The 25,946-nt window shown below is 44.4% G+C and overlaps 1 protein-coding gene across 3 annotated transcripts in view; it reads right to left on the minus strand.

Annotated features, from left to right (window-relative positions):
- Positions 1-25,946, minus strand: part of LOC119172545 (F-box/WD repeat-containing protein 8) — a 76,693-nt gene that overhangs the window by 20,228 nt on the left and 30,519 nt on the right. For 2 of the 3 annotated variants that reach the window (XM_075893909.1, XM_075893908.1), the window contains exons 5-7: positions 19,058-19,220; positions 16,915-17,094; positions 5,978-6,196 (exon numbers count right to left, since the gene is read on the minus strand). In XM_075893909.1, the coding sequence (XP_075750024.1) occupies positions 5,978-6,196; positions 16,915-17,094; positions 19,058-19,220 (562 nt within the window). Of the gene's footprint in view, positions 1-5,977; positions 6,197-16,914; positions 17,100-19,057; positions 19,221-25,946 lie in introns of all 3 variants that reach the window. The other variant, XM_037423699.2, reaches the window with a different exon arrangement.

A 25,946-nucleotide genomic window follows, 5' to 3' on the forward strand; every position in this document is an offset into this window, starting at 1 on the left:
GACTGCTGCTGTAATTGGACTTTCCGTTTACCGGGCACAGGTTCGCCCAAATAAACAGTTAAATCCCGACACGAAGTCTCCTGTCTTCGGCCACGTCACAACCCCGTGACATCTGGTGGAGGTGCGGGGTATCGATCCCCGTACCTCTCGCACGATGGAGCCTGAGACTTCAAGAATATGACATTACTGTCATTTACAAGTCCGGCAAAAAACACTCCGACGCCGACTGTCTCTCTCGTGCGCCTGTCGACCAACCGCTACCCGACGACCCGGATGACGACTACTTCTTGGGAACGATAACTACAGACGACTTCGCTGAACGACAGCGGGCCGACCCGGAACTTAAGGCCCTAATAGAATACCTCGAAGGCAGGACCGCCGAAGTCCCGAAGGTATTCAAGCGCGCACTTGCGTCGTTCTTCCTACGAAACGGTCTTCTACAAAAGAAAAACTTTTCACCGCTTCGAGCTAAGTACCTCCTTGTGGTGCCTTCAGCTCTGCGACCAGAACTCCTGCAGGCCCTGCACGACGATCCGACGGCAGGGCACCTCGGTGTTTCTCGCACGCTCGCGAGGATACAAGAAAGGTACTACTGGCCACGTCTTACCACCGACGTCACTCGTTATGTGAGGACATGCCGGGACTGTCAGCGACGCAAGACACCGCCGACAAGGACAGCGGGACTTCTGCAGCCAATTGATCCACCTTGTCGACCTTTCCAGCAGATTGGTATGGACCTACTAGGGCCGTTCCCGACGTCGGCTTTCGGAAACAAGTGGATCGTGGTAGCTACCGACTACCTCACCCGCTACGCCGAGACAAAAGCCCTGCCAAAAGGCAGTGCATCCGAGGTAGCTAAGTTCTTCGTCGAAAATATCGTCCTACGTCACGGCGTTCCGGAGGTCCTTATCACCGACAGAGGAACGGCATTCACTGCCGACTTAACTCAAGCGATCTTGGCATACAGCCAAACAAACCACCGCCGGACGACAGCGTACCACCCACAGACCAACGGCCTCACCGAGCGGCTTAACAAGACGATCGCCGACATGCTGTCAATGTACGTCGATGTCGAACACAAGACGTGGGACGCCATTCTTCCGTATGTGACCTTCGCATACAACACGGCGGTGCAGGAGACGACGCAGATATCTCCATACAAATTGGTCTACGGAAGGAGCCCGGCAACGACGCTCGATGCCATGTTACCCAACGTCACCGACGAAGAAAGCCTCGATGTGAGCGAGTACCTTCAACGTGCCGAAGAAGCCCGACAACTTGCGCGTCTCCGTATCAAGAATCAACAGACGACAGACAGCCACCGTTACAACCTTCGACGACGTTTCGTGGAATACCAGCCCGGTGAACGTGTTTGGGTGTGGACGCCGATACGCCGACGTGGACTAAGTGAAAAGCTTCTGCGACGCTACTTCGGACCGTACAGGGTGGTTCGACGTCTCGGCCCACTTGATTATGAGGTTGTCCCCGACGGCATCACGAACTCTCAACGACGCCGATCGCGACCTGAAGTCGTGCATGTCGCGCGCCTCAAGCCGTTTCATGCGCGTTAACAAACTGAAACAGTGTTTTTTTGTATTATTGTTTCATCGTAATTTATTCATTGTACTTTCTTGCATTATTATTGTACCTTCAACTTTAGTTAAAGCATCGGGACGATGCCTTTTTTTCAGAGGGGGGCAATGCCACGTTCCATTTTCCAAGTTTTCGTTATCGTCCCAAAACACCACACGATTCTCAGCGCAAACCGCGCCTGCAGTTTTCGAGAAGGTTCCGGACTGTAGTAGATCATTTCGATAAGATCACACCCACTGTGCGAACGGTACAGATTGTTCTGGAACCTACGCCACCGCCAGCGATAACGCTAGAACATTCGACGGCAAGGGTATAAATGCCGACGCGCTTCGCCGCTTGTCAGTTGTTGTTGATCGAAGGCCGACGCTCCGTTCCCGCTATCAGTCCGAGACTGCTATCTGTGCAAGACTGCTGCTGTAATTGGACTTTCCGTTTACCGGGCACAGGTTCGCCCAAATAAACAGTTAAATCCCGACACGAAGTCTCCTGTCTTCGGCCACGTCACAACCCCGTGACAATATCATCTAGATCATAAGTTCTACATGTGATCTAGGAGACCAAAAAGGTATGTGTGGTCTCTGAGAAGGTCCTGTCAGTCGTGTTTATCTTTTCGGTGATTACTTATCGCGTCCCCAAAGCAAGTCGGCGTTCGCGCTGCGGTGCTACTACAATGAGTTCATCTTTGCTTGCGACAAAGAAGCGGAAGCAATTTTCGCTAAGGAGAAAGTGGAGAATGTGGATGAGCTGGAGGCCTTCATGCAGCAAATTTTGTGCTGCATGTGTAAAAAAAAATCACAGACTTCTTTAAGGAAACGTGCATTTTTAGGTGTTCACTTGCGCATTTGTTTTTTATCATGAAAAACGAGTTCAAGGAATTACCATAGTAATACTAAGTTGTTTTGGTCAATGGAAAATAAGTATTTATGGTTAACGTTTGGGCTTTCACAATAACGACCTTTAAAAATAACAAACAAATTGCCACGGTCCCCTGAAGTTCATTATACCAAGATTTTACTGTACTCCTATTTCCCTTAGTGGCTTGACCGTGAACAAAGGGGAGAAATTTTTTTTAAATACTATAAAATGGGGGTCTTTCGAGCCAGAACTGATAGTGTGGGAACCTGCATAAATTGTGAACACCTAGGCTGCTTCAATTATCGCTTATATTTAAATACACAGGTGTTAACCGTACAATGAAGAAGAAAGAGATTGATAATAGTGGCAAAACTATCACCACGAGAAGAAGGCACGAGATCAGCGCTTGAACACCCTCATCTTGGTCCGCCTGCAATCTTGTTCGAGCTACAACCCGCTTGTTTGGCTCGTTCAATAAACCCCTTTACAACTGTTACACAATGAAACTAGCAGCCTCATGCTCACTAGTCATCATGTCAGGTACGAAAGCTTTTGTTTGTTTTTTTAAAATAAAGTGCGACCACATAACAAAGATACAAAAGGTTTGTTCAACATGTGAATTGAACCCAAAACATCACAGTCACAAGCTCAACTATCACAGTCTTATGCTAATTTTGGCAAGTAGAGATGGTGACATTTTTTGTAATGTTTGTGTGCAATAACTGACTATATTAATAATCGTACTGTTTCCATTATAAATATATCATTGAGTAAAAGATTGGAAAAAAATCACACCTCTTCATTATTCAATATTCAATTCGTATTTGAAGCAATGTATTTGTATTCGATTTGTATTTGAAAATTTTGATATTTGCATGCCCCCAGATTCAAGCATACCTAAATGATAGGAAGCAATTCGTAAAAATTGAACTCTATGTCTAGCTCGCTAGAAGTGTTTTCTGGAGTTCCGCAGCGCTCAGTTCTTGGGCCCTTATTGTTTCTGATATATGTCAACGAGATCGCAGATATAGCAATACCTCATGTAAAGCTCAAACTGTTTCCTGATGATTGCTTAATTCATGCGCGAGTGACTGGTAGGAAGAATCAGTTGAACATTGCCTAATGTCTGAAGGAATTACACTCCTGATGTGAAGCTTCGGGAATATAAATCAATTATTCACAATTTAGCATTACCCACATTTCTAGAAAAAAAGCAATAATTCCATTTGTATATTGCATTGGGAATCATACCCTGTTGACAGTTAATGGTTTTGAATACCTAGGTTTCATAATAATGCATAACCTAAAGTGGCATACACATATTGATAATGTTTGCTCTAGGACTTCACAGAAGTTGTACTTAATAAGGAAAAAACTGCAGGGTGCAAGTATGAACATAAAACTTCTTCCTTTTAAAACTTTTATATCGCGAATATTGGAATATGCCAGCATAGTCTCAAATCCCCGCCAATAAGTTCTGGCAAGTAAACTTGAATTAATACAACGGCTTGTGGCTCGCTTTATATTCTCAACATATAAGCGAATCGACTCAGTCACAGAAATGATATAGCTCGGTAATTTAGAGACACTGGACAAGCACAGACTGAAAAATAGATTAAAGTTTCTTTTTCAATTAACCAAAGGCGAGTTTGAAATTAACAGAAACAGCTATGTACAACAGCCTGGGAAACGAAGTGAGAAGGCAAACCACACATGAGTACTGCAACTTTACTGTGCGCAAACAAAAGCGTACTATTATAATTTCTTCCTTAATGTCATCGAAGATAGGAATGGGTTGCCGAGTAATATAGTTAATGTCGATTATGTTAATGAATTTGAGGATTTACTTAATTTACAATTATGTGATTTATTATAAGGAGCATTGTGATTGTTATCAGTTGCATTGGGAGTTCAGGTGTGTGTTTTCGTTTGAATATAGCAGAGCTTTGATGAATTCGTGTAATTGTATACCTGGTTTATCATTGTGAAGTGTATAGTTATGTGCCTACTTTGTACAGTGTGTTGTATCTTCCCTGTAATGACCCTCAATAGAGGGATGACAGTATTTCTGAATAAATTCATAAATAAATAAAACAAAGATGTGCAAGACGTTTCCTCTCTGCCAGCACATGCAGTGGCTGGTCTAGCAGGCGGGGGAAATCTATCACATGTACCGAGCGCCCATCTTCGAGCAACAGAGATGGGCTGACTTATTCGATCTGTGCTTCAGCCGCATTTGTCACCCCAACTCATGCACTATTACTCGCGTGTAGAATGTGCGATGTGCTGGGGGATCCTATCCATTTAGACTTTATAAAGGGCATGACAACGATGGCGAAAACCTGTCGAGACTGTCCATTTAATTGCTATTGCAATAAAACCAATGTATTCCTAAGTATGCATGTCATCATGCAGGGATCTCACTAGCTGAAGGAGTACAATATAAAAAACAATCAGTGCACACATTTACTAATACCAGCACCATCACTGGCCAACCTTCCAAGTAGCACTGCTCAACACTGTGATCAGTGCTCCGCACATTATGCTGTCTACAATGATGCTTTTCCTTCAAAGCGTGAGCTCATTTGGCCCTTGCCACATCCCCTAAAACTCTTGCAATTCATGAAGTCTGACTTTTTTGTGTGACATCTGAGGCAGAGGTGCACATATGCAGCAAAAGATGCCCCAAATTTTCTGGTGTCGGCACAACCCAAAATACACATAGCACAGAGAAACTGGCTTAAGGTGTGGAGGATCCGCACTATGCTGTGTGAGCTATGTACACACAGCCCACCAGCCTGTTCCCCGCATGAATTCAGAAAGTGGTGAAAGTAACGTAAACCCACAATTGCTCAGTTGTTTTTTTGCTAGCGACACGTCAGCAGCTGCTGCTCTTGCAAATGTTCACTCTTGCCCAACAGAGTGTTCGGCACCAGTGAACGTTCCTTTGGTAACCTGGTGAGGGTTTTGAACTTGCTCAGTTCTCCAACATGTCTCACTGGGGAGGTCTATTTCTTGTGATTACACGCAAACCTCGATGTAGTGAATTATTGGTTATACCAAAGTAAGTGACCAATAGCTTCGCCATGGATACAGTGTTGTAATTGTTTATAAAAATCTTTGGATATAACAAAGTATTTTTTGTGGCATATGTGACTTTGTTCAATGAGGTTTCAGCGGAGTTCAACTAGCCAGCATGCATTAGTACAAGAGAGTGATAAATGTCCTATTGTAGGTTCATACTAGCAACAGGGAGCACTGGATGGATAAATCATCAACTCAGGTATAAATTTTTCACCGATGACCCAAGCCTATGATACTTTTTAAGGATTGTTCTCCTTAAGGGCATCAGGTGCGCACTTTTCCACAATGTGCACTGTGTTATACTTTCTACAACAGCTCACACTCAATCAATCAATCGAAAAAATCTTTGTTGCAAAATATATAAACGCATTGGGGTTAGTATATACAAAAGGAGGTCCCATAGCACAAGGCTGAAAGGGGACAGCAGAGTGATTCTATTACCCACCTGAAACACGTTGACAGCAGACCTGTCGGTGAGCCCAAGGGCAATGACGGCATCCGAGACATCCAAGCAGGTGACAGTAGCACCAATCAGGTGATGCAGGGTGAGGCCGTCTGCCTCAAACCGCTCTCCAGCGTGCAGCCGCACAGCATCTTCAGCAGCCGACACCACGGGTAGTTGCCTATGGCCGTGCATGATTGGAAGCAGTGCCACGTGTGTGACCTGAGACAAACAAACAACGGCACCACTTACATGCAAGTCCGCATCGTAACATCTGTCATGGCAACACCACTGCCACATCACTACGTTTGGCCGTTAGCCTTGCTCAATTCCAATCCAGAGAAACCACGCTGATCCGACCACAGCTCATACGAATTTTGTGATGATATGACTTTTTTTTGGTTCTAGACGAGGCCCATTAACCTGCAATGTAATGAAGCTCGATTGTGGCAAAGATATTTTCACCCTGTGACGTTTTGTACAAACGTACGCTACTGCCCAGGTACGAAGAGGTGCTGTCCCCAAGCACATGCGAGCGCAGGCATGCACGCCACATTGCTGAATCATCAAAATCACGGTGTAAGAAAATGCTTTTATCACGGTCAGAATAAACCTTGAGACCCACGTCACGATCTTTGAAGTTGTGTGTGCCAATCTTTAAGGCTCTAATGTGCCTTCCTGTGCCTTTGCGTTTAGATTACAGAGAGCATTGGCGCCATGCTTTTTTTTTCTGTGTTGGTGTGGGCTGCTGTCGTTGTGCTGTGCTAACAACATGTGCCTGCCTCGTGCATCAGACATGCTGTGAAAAGTGGACGAAGACCAAAAGAAAGCGAGGACAGCCTTGGCAAAGGAGCCAGGCCTCTCAACATCAACAAACGTGACAATTGAGGTCATACTTGTGCAGGCACGACCATAAGCTTCCCAAAAAACATCTCCAACACCTCTGCAATAACAATATTATAACATAGGACTGTGGTTCTGAGATTTTGTAACCTTGATCTATCGTGTCAAGGTGCTTCCTTTTGTCCACTTAGCGTTCTTCACATTTACATTAAAATTACTTCTGATAACATCTCCTATACTTTCACTGGCATCGTTGTCTGTTAGTTTCCATTATTATTGTGCCTAACAAAAAAAACGAGCCCTTAAATTAATATTAGCACTTTCCTCACTTTCACCTCAATACTCCAATGTCATGCAAAAAAGCCTACTAAAATTTGGTAGTACTTACTGCTGTGGCAGGTCACAACGCACCGGTTCATTAATTTAACACACACGTATATGTGTCGTGTTTTCTTATCCTCTGTGTCCGTCGAAGTTGCACTACTACACAATATGTTAAAATGACACACGTATATATTCACGAGGACTGGTATGATTGCCTACATTTAGAAACTTAACCAACAATCATTTCTAGTTCATCCTGAAAATGCTCCCGCTTCGAAAAAAATTAATGAAAATGTACACCAGCTTTCTTTTGTTGCATGCTATCATTCCAAGCTTGCTTGTGATACCAATTTCGGATAATAAGAATATTTTTGGCAGTCCTGTGAAATTATACAGTCAATCTCGGATACTATATTGAAATCGAAGGGGATCTTGAAGTAGTACGATATAATGATAATTTGAAATACAAAATATGCATATTTAAGGTCTACATTAAAGCTTTTCAGGCCTCGGAAATCGTACCAAGTGCTAACATAAGGATATGCTCACAGTTTTTAATGAAGAACAAGGTGTGAACTGCAAGTTACCGCACTTTATTTTGCATTGAAAATGTCCGTAAACTTGTCTTGCTTCTAGCACGCCGTCAAGTTCCAGTCATTCTCAATATCATTGAAGCTTTTCAAATAAACGAATTCAGCTTCTTCCACCGCGACAGCATTATTGACGCAGAACGCAGAAAAATGCAAGCGTTGTAGCATGACAAAATGTTTGTCAGTGGCGGCAGTGAAGGCATTGGAATATTCATAACCGCATTGGTACGCTTCCGCGGCACTGGCAACGGCAGCCACGATCTCAGCATCGAAGGAGCCAGAAACAGCTACGCCGTTATCTGCATCGATAAGTTGCTTACAGTTCAAGGACAGTAAACGCTAATGGTGCCTGGAAACACTGATAAGTTGCAGAATTCACTGAGCCACCGTAAGTTGTTGTCAGCGATCATGACGCACCCGAAGTTGTCATGTGACCCACAAAGAAAGTTTACGATGTTGCTTTACTTAATGTCGCTGGAAGTGCTAGCCATAATTTTTATCGCTACGTGCAGGTCAACGTTCTGTTCAACTCCTGAATGAGAGGAACGTGGCAAGAAGTACACAAGTCCGAAAGGCATAAAAGACAAAGCCGAGTTATGGTGGCATAGCCGAGTGCCGAGTTCCCACCGTCGATATGTTGGCGATATCGATGTCACTTGTGGCATTGCAGCTGGTCGCCACTGCTTTCAGATGCTTTAATGCACAGCCTCTGAGACATGTGTTTCAAAACTGAAAGCTCTAAAAATTCATCGCAAGGTTGCACTTCATGAAGACCATGCTTTTCAAGCTCACATGCAATTGTGAACTAACAAACAAGGAAGGGATATCGAACATTGCAACAAGATTACCGAGTCCCTTCGCATTCTCATTTTGGTGTCCTCGGCAATCGGTCTTTTTGAAAAACACTATGTCCCTGCGTTAACACCTGCAGATCACGCATCAAACATACCGGTGCACTCGCAAGCGCCGCGCAACGAACCAGATCAGTGGGATGGAATAACACCACCTTTTCATCACCTGCACGCAAAAAAGAATCTGAACTTGTTAGAACACGGCTGAAAATTGAGCAATATTTGCTAAGAAAAATGCACTTTCTCACACTTTGGCACGGCGCAATGTTCACTGTAGCGGATGTCCCGCTGTCGGGAGTTCGATATAGGGGCGTACTGGTCCCACACTTCAGCATAAAGAAATTCAAGGTGATTTCTCAACTGTTCGATAATAGCCAATAATTTGGTATATACGAGCTTGATATATCCAGAATCGACTGTATACGAAGTGTCTCTTCACGGGATGAGTACCAGCATCTTGGAAGAATGCACACATCATCTTAATCCATAAAAAAGGAGACATCAAGAGCATGAAATGCTACAGGTTAATAAGCTATGTGTCTGTTCTGTACAAACTATTCACGAAAATAGTAGAATTTGAATACTATTCATGCTAAAAGAATTAGGGTGACATAATAGCTCAATCAACCAAAGAAACAAACACGATTTCGTACAGGCTACTATGCAATAGACCATATTCATACTATCAATCAGGTGATAATTAAGTGTGAAGAATACAACGAACTCTTATAAACATCTTTCTTAGAATACGAGAAGGTGTTTGACTCAGTCGAGACATCAACAGTGATGCAGGTAGTACAGAATCAGGACATTGACGAACCCTACATCAACATACTGAAAGAAATCTACAACGGATTTACAGCCACCATAGTTCTGCATAAAAAAAGCGACAGAATCCCAATAGAGAAGGGTGCAAAGCAGGGGGACGTGATCTCTCCAATGCTACTCACTGTGTGTTTACAGGAGGTTTTCAGGGCCCTAGATTAGGAAGAGTTAGAGATAAGAGTTAATAGAGAGTAGGAGAGTATCTTAGTACTATGCGGTTTGCTGATGATATTGCCTTGATGAGTAACTCAGAGGACGAATTACAGATCATGATTATTGAACTGGACACGGAAAGCAGACGAGTAGGACTTAAAATTAATATTCACAAAACTAAAGTAGTGTGCAACAATCTTGGCAGAAAACAGCACTTTGCGACAGCTGGAGAGACGCTGGAAGTTGTAAAAAGAATATGCCAACTTAGTACAAGTAGTAACCGCAAAACCAGACCATGAGAGTGAAATAACTAGAAGAGTAAGGTTGGGTGGAACAAATTTGGCAAGCACTCTCAAATCATGAATGGTAATCTGCCACTAACCCTCAAGAGGAAGGTATATAACAGCTGCATCTTGCTGGACTTCCCTACGAAACAGAAACTTGGGGGCTTACAAAGAGGATTCAGCTTTAATTGAGAATGACGCAGCGAGCGGTGGAAAGGAAAATTATAGGTGTAACTTTAAGAGACAAGAAGAGAGCAGAGTGGGTAAAGGAACAAACCGGTCTTAGAGATATCATAGTCGAAATCAAAAAGAAGAAATGGACATTGTCTGGGCACGTAGTGCATACCCAGGATAACCCCAGGCGATTAAGGGCAACTGACTGGATTCCCAGAGAAGGCAAATGCACGAAGAGGAGACAGAAAGCTAGGTGGGCCGATGAGATTAAAAAGTTTGCAGGTATAATGCAGCAGCAGAAAGCACCAGAACGAGTTCATTGGTAGATCGTGGGAGAGGCCTTCATCCTGCAGTGGGCATAGTCAGGCTGATAATGATGATGACGATGAAACTAGTATTGAACCCATTTCAAGAACACAAGTTCAAAAGAGGTGAAAAAAATGACAGCTACTGCAACTTGTCACAAGCGCCAAAAGAGTGTACGGCATACGTCGAATATGCAACAATTGCATGAAGCCTAATCACTTCACCATGCCTGCTGTATAGACAAGCGAGCAGCTGTTGATAACGTGGTCAACGAAACTGAGAGCAACGGGTAACTTCGACGTTATGGAGATGTCACGATTAATCTCGGGAGCGGTTGCGAATGGTGGGATTGAAAGAGAGATGCGAGTCGGTGGTAACACGACAAATCCATTTTAATATTAGACAAAATGCAAACAATCTGACACTCAGCCAAGATGGCGTCTCGATGGCTACTCTCATGCGCTCTCGCAATTGTAGAACATTCTTGCTGTTCAGATGACGCCCTTGTAACTATGAGGAAGTAGTGCCGTCTCGCCGTCATCGTCATCAGCGCGCATCCGCTTGACGATCTATTCGTCTGCATTGCGGGTGCCGGTCTTATTTGTCGTCTTCGGCCAGCTTGGTCAAACCCACTCGTACATGACCTCATTGATGACGCACTCCGATGACAGGTGTGGGCCGCATTCATTTTGGCTCAAAATGGAAGAGCTGTAGTCCCACCAGGAACTGCTGTGCAAGGTTGCGGCAAGTCTGGACAGCGTCACTCGGGACCTTCGAGGCCGAGAGCCACTTCCCAGGCTTCTTACGCCAACATCTTTCAGAAATGGGCAGCTACTGCTTTTGTCGCTGTAGCAACACTGACCTTCCTGACCTTCGCAATTAGAAACTCCACAGCACAGTGCCAGCTCTTCCTCTGTGATTTTCCATCACAGCTCAGGCCACGTGCCACGAGCCTTTTTCCGACCACAGCTCTTCCTCTGTGATTTTCCATCACAGCTCAGGCCACGTGCCACGAGCCTTTTTCCGACCAATCTCGTATGTGAACCTGGCGGTTCGTATGCTCACCATCGGTACCTCGTGCACGTTCCCCGCATTCCAGCGCCCGGCACGTGCCTCGTGCCCTCTTACTCATGACAGAATATCAGGACAGTAGAACCCAAGCATGGCCGTAAAAGTATGACTGGACTGTAACAACAAGCAATAAAAGAAAAGAGGTGCGGCCGAAGGTCAATACCAAAGTGCAGACTAACTTACTGCTGCGTTCACTGTTCAAGAGACTATGTACTAGCAGCAGCCGTACCCCACTGTCGAAAGGTTCACCTCACCGCGCAGTTAGACAAGTGGCATGTTAGACTCAAGTTCTTCATAGTAAAGAAGAAGCAAGCCATTTTGAGCCTCAAGGCTTGCTCTCATCAGCAAGGTCAACGCGGTTGATGACAGCGACAGATATGCAAACCTAAAGCAGACGTACCCGAGACTACTCACAGGCACTGGAAGGACGTTACGCGAGTACAAAATCGTGCTTCGAGAGGACGCTGTCCCTGCGGGACAGCCAACTAGGCGTATACCTTATGCACTCAGAAAGCCACTCAAGAAAGAGCTCAAAGCTGCAAATATAAAGAGAGTGGAAGAGCTGTTAGACTGGGTAAGTCTGTTGGTTATCGTGAGGAAGAAAAATGAAGACTTAAGAGTTTACCCTAAATGGACCCACGGGCAATTAAGAGGGCATTGAAAAGAGAGCACTTTCAGTAGCCTCACCAGGAAGAAATCAAGGTAGAGCTAGAGCAACCGAAGTTGAGCTAGCGGTTGAGCTAGTGCAACCAAATGAGGACCTCACCGACGAGGCGACCGTCGCTGCGTTCACTGGCACCGAAGATGATAGCAGTGACGATGAGCAGGAACCGGAACACATGCTGGTTGTGTCGCATCAGGAAGCGTTGCAAATGATCGACTCCCTGCATGATTTTGTGTTTGCTAAAAACCTTCTGCTTGGCCACACGCGGCAGTTCGACGCTTTGCAAGAAGATGTCAACAAGATGGCCAGTAAGCAGTCGAAACTGGCTGCTTACGGTTTTTTACCGGCTAAGAAGTGAAAAGTGTAAGCAACTTTCCCCTCATTAAGTGCTCTTGTTTATTATATTCCCCTCATCAAATGCTGTTGTTTGACCCGTTTTCTTTGTTATTTTTGGATTAACCTGCTTATAACAATAATCGGTTATAACAATGACATTTTCATGGCATCTCAATATTGCTACAGTCAAATCTCGTTACTACGAACACCGAATTAACGATTTTTTCAGATTTACGAATATTTTGAAAATCCCCGCCAGATTGCCTATATATTTTCAATGTAAAAATATTTCAGAACAACGAATTTCAGTACAATGTATATTTCAGAATAACGTGCATAATTTATTTGCTCGCCTATACGCAAGGAACATCAGTATTACGAATTTAGTTAAAAGTAGCAGCACCGCAACTGTCACGTAGCGCAGTAGCCGCTGTTTTTTTCCATGCACGGAAGCTATCATCATCACCGTGTTGAGAGCCGACTGCTAGCGCCACCACACAGGTATGGTTTGATGTGTGGCAGCTTAGCAGGCCTAGCCTCGTCCTTCGTCGTGCGTCCTTCGTGCCACGCACGTGTGAAGTCTGCTGCGTTTTGTTGTCGTTCTTTTTTTCTTAGCTTTCTGCAAAGTGTTTGGAGACCCGACGATGAATGCACCAGGTGACAGCGCTAAGAAGAGGCGAAAGCAGTTTTCCCTGCAAGAAAAGGTGGATTTGTTGAGGGAACTTGACTCGGGCAAAAAGCAAATCGACCTCTGCAGGGAGCGTGGCATTGCCCCGTCGACTGTCGCGACCATTTGAAAGACAGAGAAAAGATTCTGAAGCTTCACCGAGAGTCACAACTTGCACCTACGAGGAAACGGTTGCGCCTGGGAAATTTTCAAGATGTCGACCAAGCTGTGCTGACCTGGTTTAAAGATGCCCGGCTGCAAAACATCCCAGTGTCTGGCCCAATGCTTCAAGAAAAAGCCCGCGAGTTCGCCGACGCACTTGAAGTAACTGGGTTTGATGCAAGTGCGGGTTGGCTTTTTCGTTTTCGCCAGAGAAACGGCATAACCTGGCAGGTAGTCTCAGGTGAAGAAAAGGCTGCGGACAAAGAGGGTGCAGATTCCTGGCGGAACGATCGTTTCCGAGAGGTGGCAGAGTCGTACTCCGAAGACGACATTTTCAACGCGGACGAGACCACGTGCTTCTACCAGCTCTTGCCAGATCGGACGATGCACTTCAAAGATCAGCAGTGTAAAGGAGGCAAGAAGTCGCATCTCCGCGTGACGGTCTTGCTCTGCTGCAATGCGTCGGGCACGAAGAAAATCAAGCCGCTTGTCATTGGAAAATACGCAAAGCCTCGCTGCATGAAGAACGTCGTATCCCTACCGTTCGACTATTGTGCGAACAAGCGTGCCTGGATGACAAGAGAATTGTTTTCGCAGTGGCTCATCAAACTCGACGAACAAATGAGGAAAGAAAATAGAAAAATTCTTTTGATCGTCGACAACTGTTCAGCCCACATTGTGAATGTTCGCTTGACGCACGTTCGCCTGGAGTTTCTGCCACCGAACAACACGTCGTTGCTGCAACCACTAGATCAAGGCATCATAAAGAGTGTTAAGGCGGAATTTCGCAAGCGCCTTGTGCAGCGTTTTATTATAAATCTCCGCTTAAAGCAGCCGACATCAGTCAACGTTCGTCAAGCGGCGGAAATGCTGACGGGAGCTTGGTGGAACGTGAAGACGTCAACAATCCGTAACTGTTGGCGAAAAGCAGGCCTAATCAAGGCGCCTGCCCAAGTTGAAGACAACCTGGAAGAGGACCACAGCAACCCAGGAGACCTGTGGACTGAGGTTGAGGAACTGTTGCCCGACGTCTCTTCCTTCGACGACTACGTGGAGAGCGACAGCGCAGCACTAACGTCGGCGGACATGACAACCGAGGAGACTGTCAACAGCGTTCGCGACGTCTCCAGTGACAACGACGACGACGACGACCCGAAGGAAGAGGACTCTGTATCACCGAACACTGAAGAGGATGAGACCATATCGCACTCGGATGTTTTAGTGCACATGAACAAAGTCCGCACCTACATTGGTCGGTGCAGTGATGTGCCCGATGAGGTGCTACGTAAGGTGGAAGGTGTTGAGGCGTACTTAATCAGCCGTTTGTGCTCCACGCGTCAGAAGAAAATCACAGATTTCTTCGAATAAAGAACGTTTGAAGTGTGTGTAATTTTTTTTTTGTGTGTGTGTTTGCTTGTCGGCGCACACGGCAACTGCCAAGGTACATCATGTTCGCTCCTAGGTTTGACCTCTTGCTTACAATCGAAGTTTTTCATTACAACGATATTTCAAAATAACGTACGAGTTGCGGCGGTCTCACTTAATTCGTTATATCGAGATTTGACTGTATAAATGAACTCGACTGTATTTCAGCAGTCTCTATGCAAACAGCGGTTTGCATCGAATTCCTCTGCATATAAAAGGACTTAAAAAATGTGCACATTAAGTTCTTGGTTTTTTACGTTATCGGTACCTCAGGTTGCCACTCAATATCGCAGCTGCATCTGAAGTTTTCCAGTGTGATACGAGTCAGATATCCAATGACTTTCCAGGAATGCATGTGTACATCGACGATGTGCTTGTGTGGGGTTCTAGCAAAAAGGAGCACGATAAATGCCTGCACAAAACGCTTGAGAGCTTTACATTGAATACAGACAAGCGCATTTTTGGAAAACTTGAGAACACCTTCTTACGAGGTAAAATTAGCTCCTAAAGTAGTGAGCCTATTTCCGACTTGATAATGTGCATCTTAAACCAACCTACACCAAAGACCAAGAAAGACGTCCAGCGTTTCCTTGGAGCTGTGCACTATTTCGGAAAGTACTTGCCGCTGTTGTGAGCCCGCACTGAGGCCTTGCGCATCCTGATGAAGAAGTTTTCAAATGAACACAAGTTAACGAGCGTTAATGGGAGCAACTAAAATTGATCCTCACAAAAGCACCAATCCTGGCTCTTAATTCCGAGTTTCCCACGAAACTGTCAATGGATGCGCCTACATTTGCACTCGCAGCAGTTTTTTTCCAACAACATGGCATGATTGGCGTCTCGTAGGCTATGCGTCAAGAGCCCTCATTGAAGCTGAGCAAAGGTATACTCAAATAGAAAAGGATCCATTGGGCATAACATATGGCTTTGAAAAATGTCATGATTATGTGATTGGATGACACATTGCTATCAAAACTGATCATAGCCCATTATTGGTGATTTCAAAGAAATAGGTGACATGCCACCATGTCTGCAGTGCTTCTTTCTTCAGATGCTGAAATATGAATGTGACTTGCAGTGTGTTCCAGGCAGCATATAAGTTGTTGCTGATACTTTGTAGAGTATGCCATCAAAGGAACTCCCAGACAAGGGCACAACAGATGTTGACGTTCATGCTGTATACTGAGTATGCCCAGCACGCTAAAGAAGCTCATCTCTTACTTCACTGTCTCTGACAAATGCAAACTAATTACAGCTTGAGATATGCAATGGAGCAGTGGTTCTTGAAACGGGCTCCGCGGACCGACCCTAGGGGGTCCACAAAGCCATTCTGTGATACCCGAATCCCTCACCCGCATTTTTCTTTAAGCGTGTCAGTGCCACGGATTGATGAACTGTCCAAAATAAAGTGATGTGGCACGTTTGTTTGATGTTTTCAGCAGCAATGAAAGGCCCCTGTTTCACGATCCAGTTGTGTTATTTACCTACGTACCCCCCCTCCCTCCCCTTCGCTGCAAGGGGTCCTCCATCACATCCAGCAGTCTACAAGAGGTCCCCGACATATTCGTGGCTGAGAACTACTGCAATAGAATTTTAAATTCTCCGTAACGTAAAAAATTTTAGCTGTTCAGGTGTTCCGATTTTATATTATATATGAAGCAATATATTTGACAGAGACAGGTGTCTCAGCCTCAGTGAAGGGCATGACTTTCTGCTTGAGAGCTGCTGCTCCGTAAGCACAAACTTTCGAATTCTAGTGTCAAAGTCACCGAGCCTCTTCTGGGCAGCTCACGTAGTAGCAGCAGACGAAGCACCGTTGCCGACTGCGTCACTCACAGTTCCAGACAGTGACAGAAACTATTTGGCATTATGATTAGAAAATGCCACAAGTAGTGGCAGGTACAGACTATGTGTTTCAGGCACATTGCATCCATGTGTGGGCACGTTTCACAGCAGCAACCGCAAACAGACCTTTACTGATGCAGCGCTCTGCTTCCAGATATGCTATTGGCAGACACGCTCACCATGCATCCCATTGGAGCAGCCATTGACACACAGAAGATGACCTGCCACGTCCTAGTGGCTACAGGCACGCCTCTACTCATGCAGCGTTACATTATTTCAGTCGTCGCTCTCCTTCTTGCCTTCCTCCTCTCTCTATCTTAACAAAGGACTGTCATTCATTGTTCACCACACTCTGATTAATCTATTTCGACATCTCCTGCGCCAACTGTTTGCCTCAAGATGTGTTCACACATCACTCACCTTGGTAGGGAGCTGGACTGACTGTGTCTGTCCAGATGTATCCACAAGGGCGACGTTGGTGCCCCCGAAAGCGGCAAAGTGGTTATCCTGCTTGGAGGCTGACACCTTCGCTGGTCCAGGGAGGGCAATCGCTTGGTTGCAAGCTGCTGACAGGCTGTCACCAAGACCACCGACACAGACCTCACCTGTAGAGCAAGGATCAACAACGAACCCTCATGCAACTCAACAAAGAACTCAATCAGATATACCGCTGACGAGGCATAAGCAAATATTCAAGAGCTTCAAATATTTTTATGAATATTACAGTATTCAAATTCTCTTTGACACAAACTTAAATTATTCTCAGTTTTGAAGTATTAAAAGCGAACGAATCAGCGCACACAAACCACATGTAACCGCTTGTAAAGATGGCTCCCTTGTAGTGGAGGCGTGCTTTAGACCATTTCGCAAAATTCTCCTTGGGTGCTGCCATAGCCCTCTCTGGGCTGCGCTAAATAAGCGTAACCCCCTCCCCCAAATGCAATACTAAGGTTGCAATGCCATCCTTTGTACACCCACGTGCAGCCAGCATGGCAGCATTTCTGTCTCTTCTGTAAAAAGCTCTATACCGTTATAGGACGCGGAGTCGATGAAGGACGGATCCCAACATAAATTGTAATGATCGTTTATTAACGTGATAGCAGCAGCGGGGCAAGCATGCAGCCGCTGCACTCAAAAGGTTAGAGAAACAATCATGAAACCAAGCTTGATAGCTTGGGATATATAGCTAACAGTGGTGACGAAAGCCTCCGGTGCAACTGCAGTAACGCTGTCTTTTATCGAAAGCGTGTAGCAGTAAATGGTCGCGTCACGCTGCGCTGATCAGTGACGAGACGAAGGCTGCGCATGTCTGTGCGCAATGGTCGCCACACTGTCAATATTCCTATCCAGGGGAAATCCTCACAGCCGCGAAGCTCGCTTCACTGTTTCATAAACATATTGAACTTACATCAATCCACCATTTTTCTTTTAAGTTGAAAAGTTAAACCAGTTTATATGCTCTCTGTACAGTAAATTTTAAAAACGTGATGTAGTTTGTAGTTTATCACTTTCAATCTAAGAGAAGTAAAATCCTGCTTCCACTTCCCTTTGAACCATAAAGAATGACGTTTGCTCATGCCTTGTTTTAACATTGAAAAATATTGTGGAGGTTAGTCGGGTCATGACATATGTGCTCACTTTTCTTTAAAATATGTGATATATACTATTCAAATTGAATGCAAAATTATTCGTCCCAATCACAATTCACTCTGAATTCGCTTTGAACCTCAAATTTACATTAGCCTACAGCTAACGCATCACATGTGACCCATTCAATGAAGTTATGTGGGTCATATAACTTTATTCAGTTACTTTTTATTATTATAATTTCTTTTTATTCATTGTATGGCGATTACATTTTATGGTGGCTGTATTATTGTGTTCTACAAACATATGCTTTACCATGTGTGGCCTTGCTGTACCAAAGTGGGCAAGGTTTCACTCAAGCCACGTCTGTGCGGCTTTTTTGCCTCACCTAACCTCCATTCACCACTATATACATGAGTAAACTCAACGAATCAAGTCAAAACTAAATGTGCGTAAAATTAATAGTTGAGTGCACTATAGAGCATGCAGGAGCACCAGCGATGACACTGGGATACATGGTGATGCATGTAAACAGCAACCACATTTCGTCGATGGAGTAGCTTTTCAACTATGGAGAACCATGCTTGCTGCTATCTCTGTACAGTCGCACACATTACAAGTCGCCGCACGGTGGCTGTGGTTGAAGAGGCCCCAAGCCTAAATGGTGAAGCGAGAAAATGTTATATTGGTCAAAGGAATACCAGTAATTGAAACATGGCTTACCTGATAAGTTTTTGCTATGTCAGCGCAACTTTGAAGTGTTGGCACCACTTTGAGCAAGAACATTATGTTACAACTCAGATGGGGTGAGACTGTACCTTAAATGCTTTGTTTTTATTGTGCACCCATTTTCTCTATAAAGAGTTTATTCTTTACTGCTTCAGCTGCTACATTCTTCACTGTCACAACTACATGACAATAGAAATGCAACATTATATGGCAAGCTTTACTAACAGAGGAAATGGCAGAAATACACCTCACCTTCTGCATACGACACAACAAAACAGCTTTTGGCCAAGGCGACCGAGCTGACATAGTTCAAGTTGTTTGGATGTAGTGATGCGCCATCCAAGACCACACTCCTCAGCTGTACTCCCGAGCTGGTTCGATGCCACAAGCGTACCTCGCCACTTGAGTACCTGGGGGGAAGAAAATATCATCATCACCAACAGCCTGACAACATCCACTGCAGGACAAAGGCCTCTTCTACGTTCTGCCAGTCAACTCGGTCCTGTGCTTGCTGCTGCGACTTTAAACCCACAAGCTTCCTAATCTGATCTGCCCACCTGACTTTCTGTCTCTCCATAATTCACTTGCGTTCTTTTGGAATCCTGTCTGTTATCCTTGATCACCGGGGGTTATCATGCCTTCACGCTATGTGCCCAACCCATGTTCACTTATTCTTGTTGATTTCGACTATGATGTCCTCAACCCCGGTTTGTTCCTTGACCCACTCTGCTCTCTTGTCTCTTAAGGTTACACTTATCATTTTCTAGGCTTGTGAGAATATTCGAATGCTTTGAATATTCGGATGAATAGTATACTATTCAAAGTCACTTTAATTTGAATTTAAATTATGGCAAATTCCAAAGTATTCGCAATGAACAAATTATTGTGTATCAGTCTGCATGTAATCCCTTGTAAAGGTGGTCTCACTGCAGTGAACAAATGCTAAACCGTGAAAGCACCTTTCAAAAAAATTCGCATTGCCGTGAAGCTTCACTTGAAAGTAAAAGGGGCCCTGCAACATTTTTTTGAGCACGGTGAAAAAATGCTGTTCAAAAATGCTGCCGATCGGTAGTCGGAGCTACCAAGAACATGCAAGCCAATTAATATAGCGCAGCATGCGGCCCGCAATGCACAATGCATTCTCCAAGTCAGCTAAAACTTGCTTTCTCCTCTCTCAACAAATAACGCTACAAGCTTAAAAATCGCTCATCAAGGCCATTTTCAACCATTGGCTGATTTGAGCATGGCGCGCCTGGTCGTTACTGGGCCCGCCGTGGAAAGCCGTGACTTGTCCACGCGTGCATGTGCGATTGCACTGAAAAGCCGCATATTTTAAAAAGAGAGAGAGAAAAGTGATCAAGGTCACAAGGTGCGCGTGATGTATTTTCTTTGCTGCAGCGGTGGCCATACTTTAGCGGTGGTTCAATGCTCCAGCAGTGGCCATACTTGTACAGCGTGACTCTACGTACGTGTGCTAAGATATACTTAAGAAAGAGAATAATATTTCTATTGAACCTTCACACGTTTTGCTAGCCTCTAAACACGCACACATGCACACACATGCGACAGAATATTTCATGCATCTGCCAAACTTCACTTGTACGCGAGTGTACAATATATTGATACGTAGCTTTACTATGCCATAGTGGTACTCCGAAGTTTTGCCTAATGACGAAGGTGCAACACAGGCAAACGTGCAGGCCAATCACAACCTTAAAAAGACCTACATACATACTCATCATGTAACTTAAGCTGATAAATATATAGATGGTGGTCATAAACCTACAAGCGGCGTAATAAGAAATCCAGTGTGGGCAGCTGTAGCAAGCACAAGTTTTATTGTTGAGCAGTGTGACAAACAGCGCTAGAATAAAGAAGATGAAGCTGAAAAAATATACGACAAATTAAAAAAATATATACTGATTTTTTTCATCTGTTCGTCCCTTTACATTGACCCGACGAGAAGGGCACACTGAGCGATTTCTGCAACTAGCGACATAATGCACAAGAAATGTACAGAATGAACAAACATGGTTGGACATGTTATCATGTAAAATTGTGAACAATATACATAGTAACCATAATCTTTTACAAGAAATGAAATAAACTCTGTGCAAGCAACGTTTCAAGCAGCAAAGAGATACATCACATGTTGGAATAGTGCTGATTATCTTCTTCAATTGACATGAATATTCACACACGTATAGAGTAGCGGTCTCGTGGTAGCCCCACCGATTGTGGCTTCTTAAATTTTCAAACGCGTTCTTCCAACACATGAACAGACAGAGGACCAAGGGACCAAAAATTTGGTGAGTGCCCTCGCCTGAACTTTCTTTTCCAAAAAGCACACATGTCTAGCAGAGAGTTCCCTTCTGATATTTGGAATACACCAGCCAGGAAAACATTTCTTGCCAGAGAGGGTGGAACTTCAGTTTGCACTTACTAACCTGGGGGAAAGCTGTATACTTAGTGCCTGGCTTCCATGGCGCCATTAGCAAAGGTTATCTAGTCTCGTCGCCCTGCAACTCCTGGCGTCTTGGCCCGTTAAATACGTAAAAACCAATGTCGTTGTCGGAAATTGCAGTTTCCGTGCATGCATCAAGCTACGATCGGTTTTCAGATGTTTTTTCAACACACGAGTTGTATTTAGGCAGTGTTGAATTACAGCTGGGAACCCTTTCTTCAGATACTGTAGCTTTTTCACCAGTTGTCATGTATGCGCTGGGAGCATTGGTGTCTTTCGAAAAATAATCAACAAGCGTTACCTTATCGCATTTCAGCGTGGCCATAGAGTCCCGTAGAAGGGCGTTGACTGACACAGAAGACAAACTACCTATCAATACATGTAGGCAGCGTATTTCAAAGAGTTGAGCGTATTTCAAGGTGGTGATTTCGCATTGCTAGAAAGCAACGCGCTAAGCAAAGTTTGGGCAGTGGCACTGAACGCCGGAAACGAGAACTTTAACGACGATACATGTCGGCTGGTAATGTTCCGCCTTAAACACTAGCGCTCGTTTCTCCCCTGGCAGAAAGATTCGTGGGTATACATTTCCTTCGCTTCCTTTCAGGTGTCGATAAGGTCGTGCTCGCCCAGTACTTTACTCTGCGCACATAACGTCTCATGTTTGTGATTGCCTCCGTACGAAAGGCTGGTAATTTCTGTTGTATAGTGATGCCATACCACAAACGTGAACGATCGCGAAGGAATTGATGCCAGCAGTGAAATTCAAGATACACACATCAAAACGACCGAAACAGAAAACCGCCAGGCACAGATGGTGCACAGTACAGCGTAAGTAAGCTCGTGTTGCATGTGCTGGCAGTTCTCGTCAGAGTTCATGCATTCTGAGAAACAGATTATGGGGCACTATGCTCTCAACGAGACCAGAGTTCATTCTTTCATCACTAGTGAACCGTTCATTGAGATATTGTGTGGTAGGAGGCTGCTTCTGTTCGCGCCAGCATAAGTACTGCAAACATGAATGCACGTACTAGTTAGAACAGTGTATTGGCACATCTCTGCTGAGCTGTATAGTTGTGAATATGTTGATCAAAGAGAAATAAAGACTGCACGCTTGCAAACAACGGAAAACACCATGTTGCAACGCTATTGTTTCAGGGAGAAGAGCAACGAGATCTACAAAAAAAACTAGAAAATTAGGAGTTTTTGCTCATATTTATGTTTTCCAGCCCATATACGCAGCAAATAAGCTATGTGGGTAGGTATAGTCTGGTCCCAGGTGTACTCTCAATTGAGACCAAGTGAACATTTCTCAGCAATGATTACCTTGTGCAAGCAGATTGCACGATAAAACGTATACAATTGGTGTACTTCATTGCTATGAATTCACAGTACAACTGTAATGTCAACTAAGGTTGCGAGAAAGTCTGCCCGAAAAATAATGCCTGCAAAATCGTGTTGCCACTGTGCAGCATAACTTAAAAAAGAAACTTACTGTATATCGCAAGAATGATTGGTTGCGCGCAGTAAAGTAAAAAATGTTGACTAAGAGCTATCACTGTGTCAGGGCTACTTGACATATACAGCTTAACATAAAAATAATTCCCACAGGCATGCAGTCGCAAACACTGGCAGTAACAAATTTTTTGCTCAGAAAAGTAAGCAAAACAAAAATGTAACTATAATGGACAAAAACAAGCTGCCTATACCTCTCATTCCTGGTAGTAAGTGGAGCCATCGTTGAATTATGAAACGCTGTTTGCCATAACGAAGACTACGCCATCTACCGTTAATCGAGATCAACGATGTCTTCTTCGATCGGGCGGGCCATCACAATCGTGCGTTTCGAAACTAGTCCATTTATTGTCGCGACGAGAGGCCGTTGCTCCTAACGGTCACTGTACCTATCGTTTACTGTATTTTACTGCGATTACTTTTACTTGCTCTATTTACAAGCATATGCATGTGGAGGGGAGAAAATCTTATGACTTTGATATACATGTGCACAATCTGCTCAAACTACCACCAATAGTCATGTCAAAGAGGAAAGCTGATGCCTGTGTCCCCCCCCACCCGGTCAGTGCGAACACCCCTCCCCACAGCAAAAAAATCCTGGCTATGCCCTGCTACTTAGCAACGTTTTAGCACTCGTTCTGTGCTGACGGGTCGATAATAATTCAGAATACAATTACGCCTTACTTAAAGCAGCACCAAGCGGAAGTTCAGTCATCAGATTGCGATCGCACACCGCACTCATCGCAAACATCACACACACATCTCTCGAACTGACTGTCATAGCGTTGACTTATTGGCGGGACGGTTATGCCTATCAGCGCTTTGGACCTTGTGACGAAGACCACCACGGAACAAATCTTTGTACTCGGGATAAAGCATGTCGTACTCTGAAACATCGGGCGCCACGGCCATGTGCATTGCAGCCACGCTTTCTGCTCGAAGTCCCGCCCAGGCCAAACTCCACCCTGAACTTGGCAAGCGAGACCGTTGCACTAGTGGATATGCGAAAGCGTAATGTGCAAGCAATGAATCACATCGGCCGCTGGCTTCTCAGAATCGTGGATAGGCATCTTGCACGTCGGTAGCAGACCCTGGTCAAGCTCGCAACGCACCGACCGCTTGGAGGTGCGTGGCGAGCTTTACCAGGGTCTACTAGCGACGCAAAATCAAGCATGCTGCGCACCGATTTTTCGTCGCCGTAGCTAGGCACAACTAATAATTAACAGACCGGTGATCGATGGCCATCGCTTTTATACTGGAGCGTAGATATCCACAGAGCTGTTCCCGTCCCTAAAGTTTGCCAAGTGATGTTTGAAGTTCGAAGTTATAGAATTGGGGATGTGTGGTAGAAAATTCCACTGTAAGGAAGTCCTGACCACCTTTCTGGCCTCACATTTCGGTCAATTATATTCTAATGTCCATTGTACCAGAATCCTTAGTAAACAATGCTCAATCGATGAAAAAAATAGAGGTCAGCATAACGCCGCCAATTAGTATGTAGTATCCGAATGTCTGTTGTAAGCAGGTACGTTGTAATGAGGTTATACTGTATGTTCAAGTAGTTTGCAGGATATGCATGTTAGTGAAATGGGTTGATAATTAAGGGCGAGTACCTGTCATCGGACTTGAACATGGGAACTACCTTGCCAATCTTCCAGTCTTTAGGCAACTCACCGAATGACAAAGACTGGTTAAAGATGAGGCACAGAAAGCAACTGGAAGTATCAGTGGTGTTCTTCAGTATTTTACAGTTAATGTTATCAATGCATGACGATGTAGAGACTTTAAGATTCGTGATGAGGTTTGCGATACTCTCAGCAGTGACGGTGATTGGAGCCATGAAAGGGAAAGGCTGATCAGGGAAAAATGGCACATTGGAACAATCTTCTTTTGTAAAAACTGAGGCAAAGTATGCATTGAAGGCAATCGTGGATGCTTCATCAGAAAGCGGAGTTTGTTTAGCATCATGTAATGTTACACGATTAGAAGACTTATTGTAAAGAGAGATTGGCCAGAGTTTTTTAGGAATATTTTTTCAAATGAGGGCAAATCCTGTAAATAACATTTTCTTCTTTGCTGCACCTAGAGCTTCACAGTACTCTTGCAAGCACGCTTTGTATTTTTTCTAGTAGAAAGCAGAATCATTGTGTTTTGCGGCAATATACGAACGTTTCTTTTTATTCCGTAATGTTCGAAGCTGCTTCATATTGATATGTGGGGTTTAACATCCCAAAATCACCATATGGTTATGAGAGACGCCGTAGTGGAGGGCTCCAGAAATTTCTACCACCTGGGGTTCTTTAACGTGTACCCAAATCTGAGCACACGGGCCTACAACATTTCGGCCTTTATCGAAAATGCAGCCGCCACAGCTGGGATTCGATCCTGCAACCTGCGGGTCAGCAGCCGAGTACCTTAGCCACTAGACCACCGCGGCGCGGCGAAGATGCTTCAGAAACCAATGATTAGTCTTATCGTTAGATATAGAGATTAGAGGCACAAACTAGTCAACTAGCTCCAATATTTTTCTCTAATATTTTTTTTCTTGAAGAAGAATCCCACTGACGTTCACGGTACGTGAGGCAAATGATGACAGAAAAGGCTCGTGACAAATGCTATTCATCAAAGAAAAATCGAATGCAAGAATCAACTACCTTCATTGCTACACAGTATAGACGTAATTTGAGCGTGTTACACCTAAATATTTTACTTGCTGTTTCTTTTATTAATAGTTTAGGAAAATTCTAGGGTTTTTTTTTCCTGCTGAATGTAATACTCGCCGTCTTTTAAGTATTAAGCTTCAAGCTCCGTGTCCCACACCACATGCTAGTTGAGTGCAACGTATCATTGAGTAGAACTTGGTCAGGGTGTTCAGTTACATTAGTGCAAACAACACAGTAGTCTGTGAAAATTCAGATATGCATAGGCGATTGAACAGACAAATAAATATTGTTTATGTAAACTAAGAACATCAAAAAGCCGAGTAACGAGCCTTGTGAAACTCCTGAGTGAACATCCAGTGTATTAGGCACACGATGATTAACAGCAACATATTTTTTTAGGGGCGAAGTTCCCTAAGGCGTGGGTCCGTACATCCTTGACGAATGTAGTTGCAGGTAGCCACCTCTAGTTTAGTTCTTGTAGTGTTCACTAGATGGCT

The sequence above is a fragment of the Rhipicephalus microplus genome, chromosome 4 (assembly GCF_043290135.1).
Source record: "Rhipicephalus microplus isolate Deutch F79 chromosome 4, USDA_Rmic, whole genome shotgun sequence".
NCBI lineage: Eukaryota > Metazoa > Arthropoda > Arachnida > Ixodida > Ixodidae > Rhipicephalus > Rhipicephalus microplus.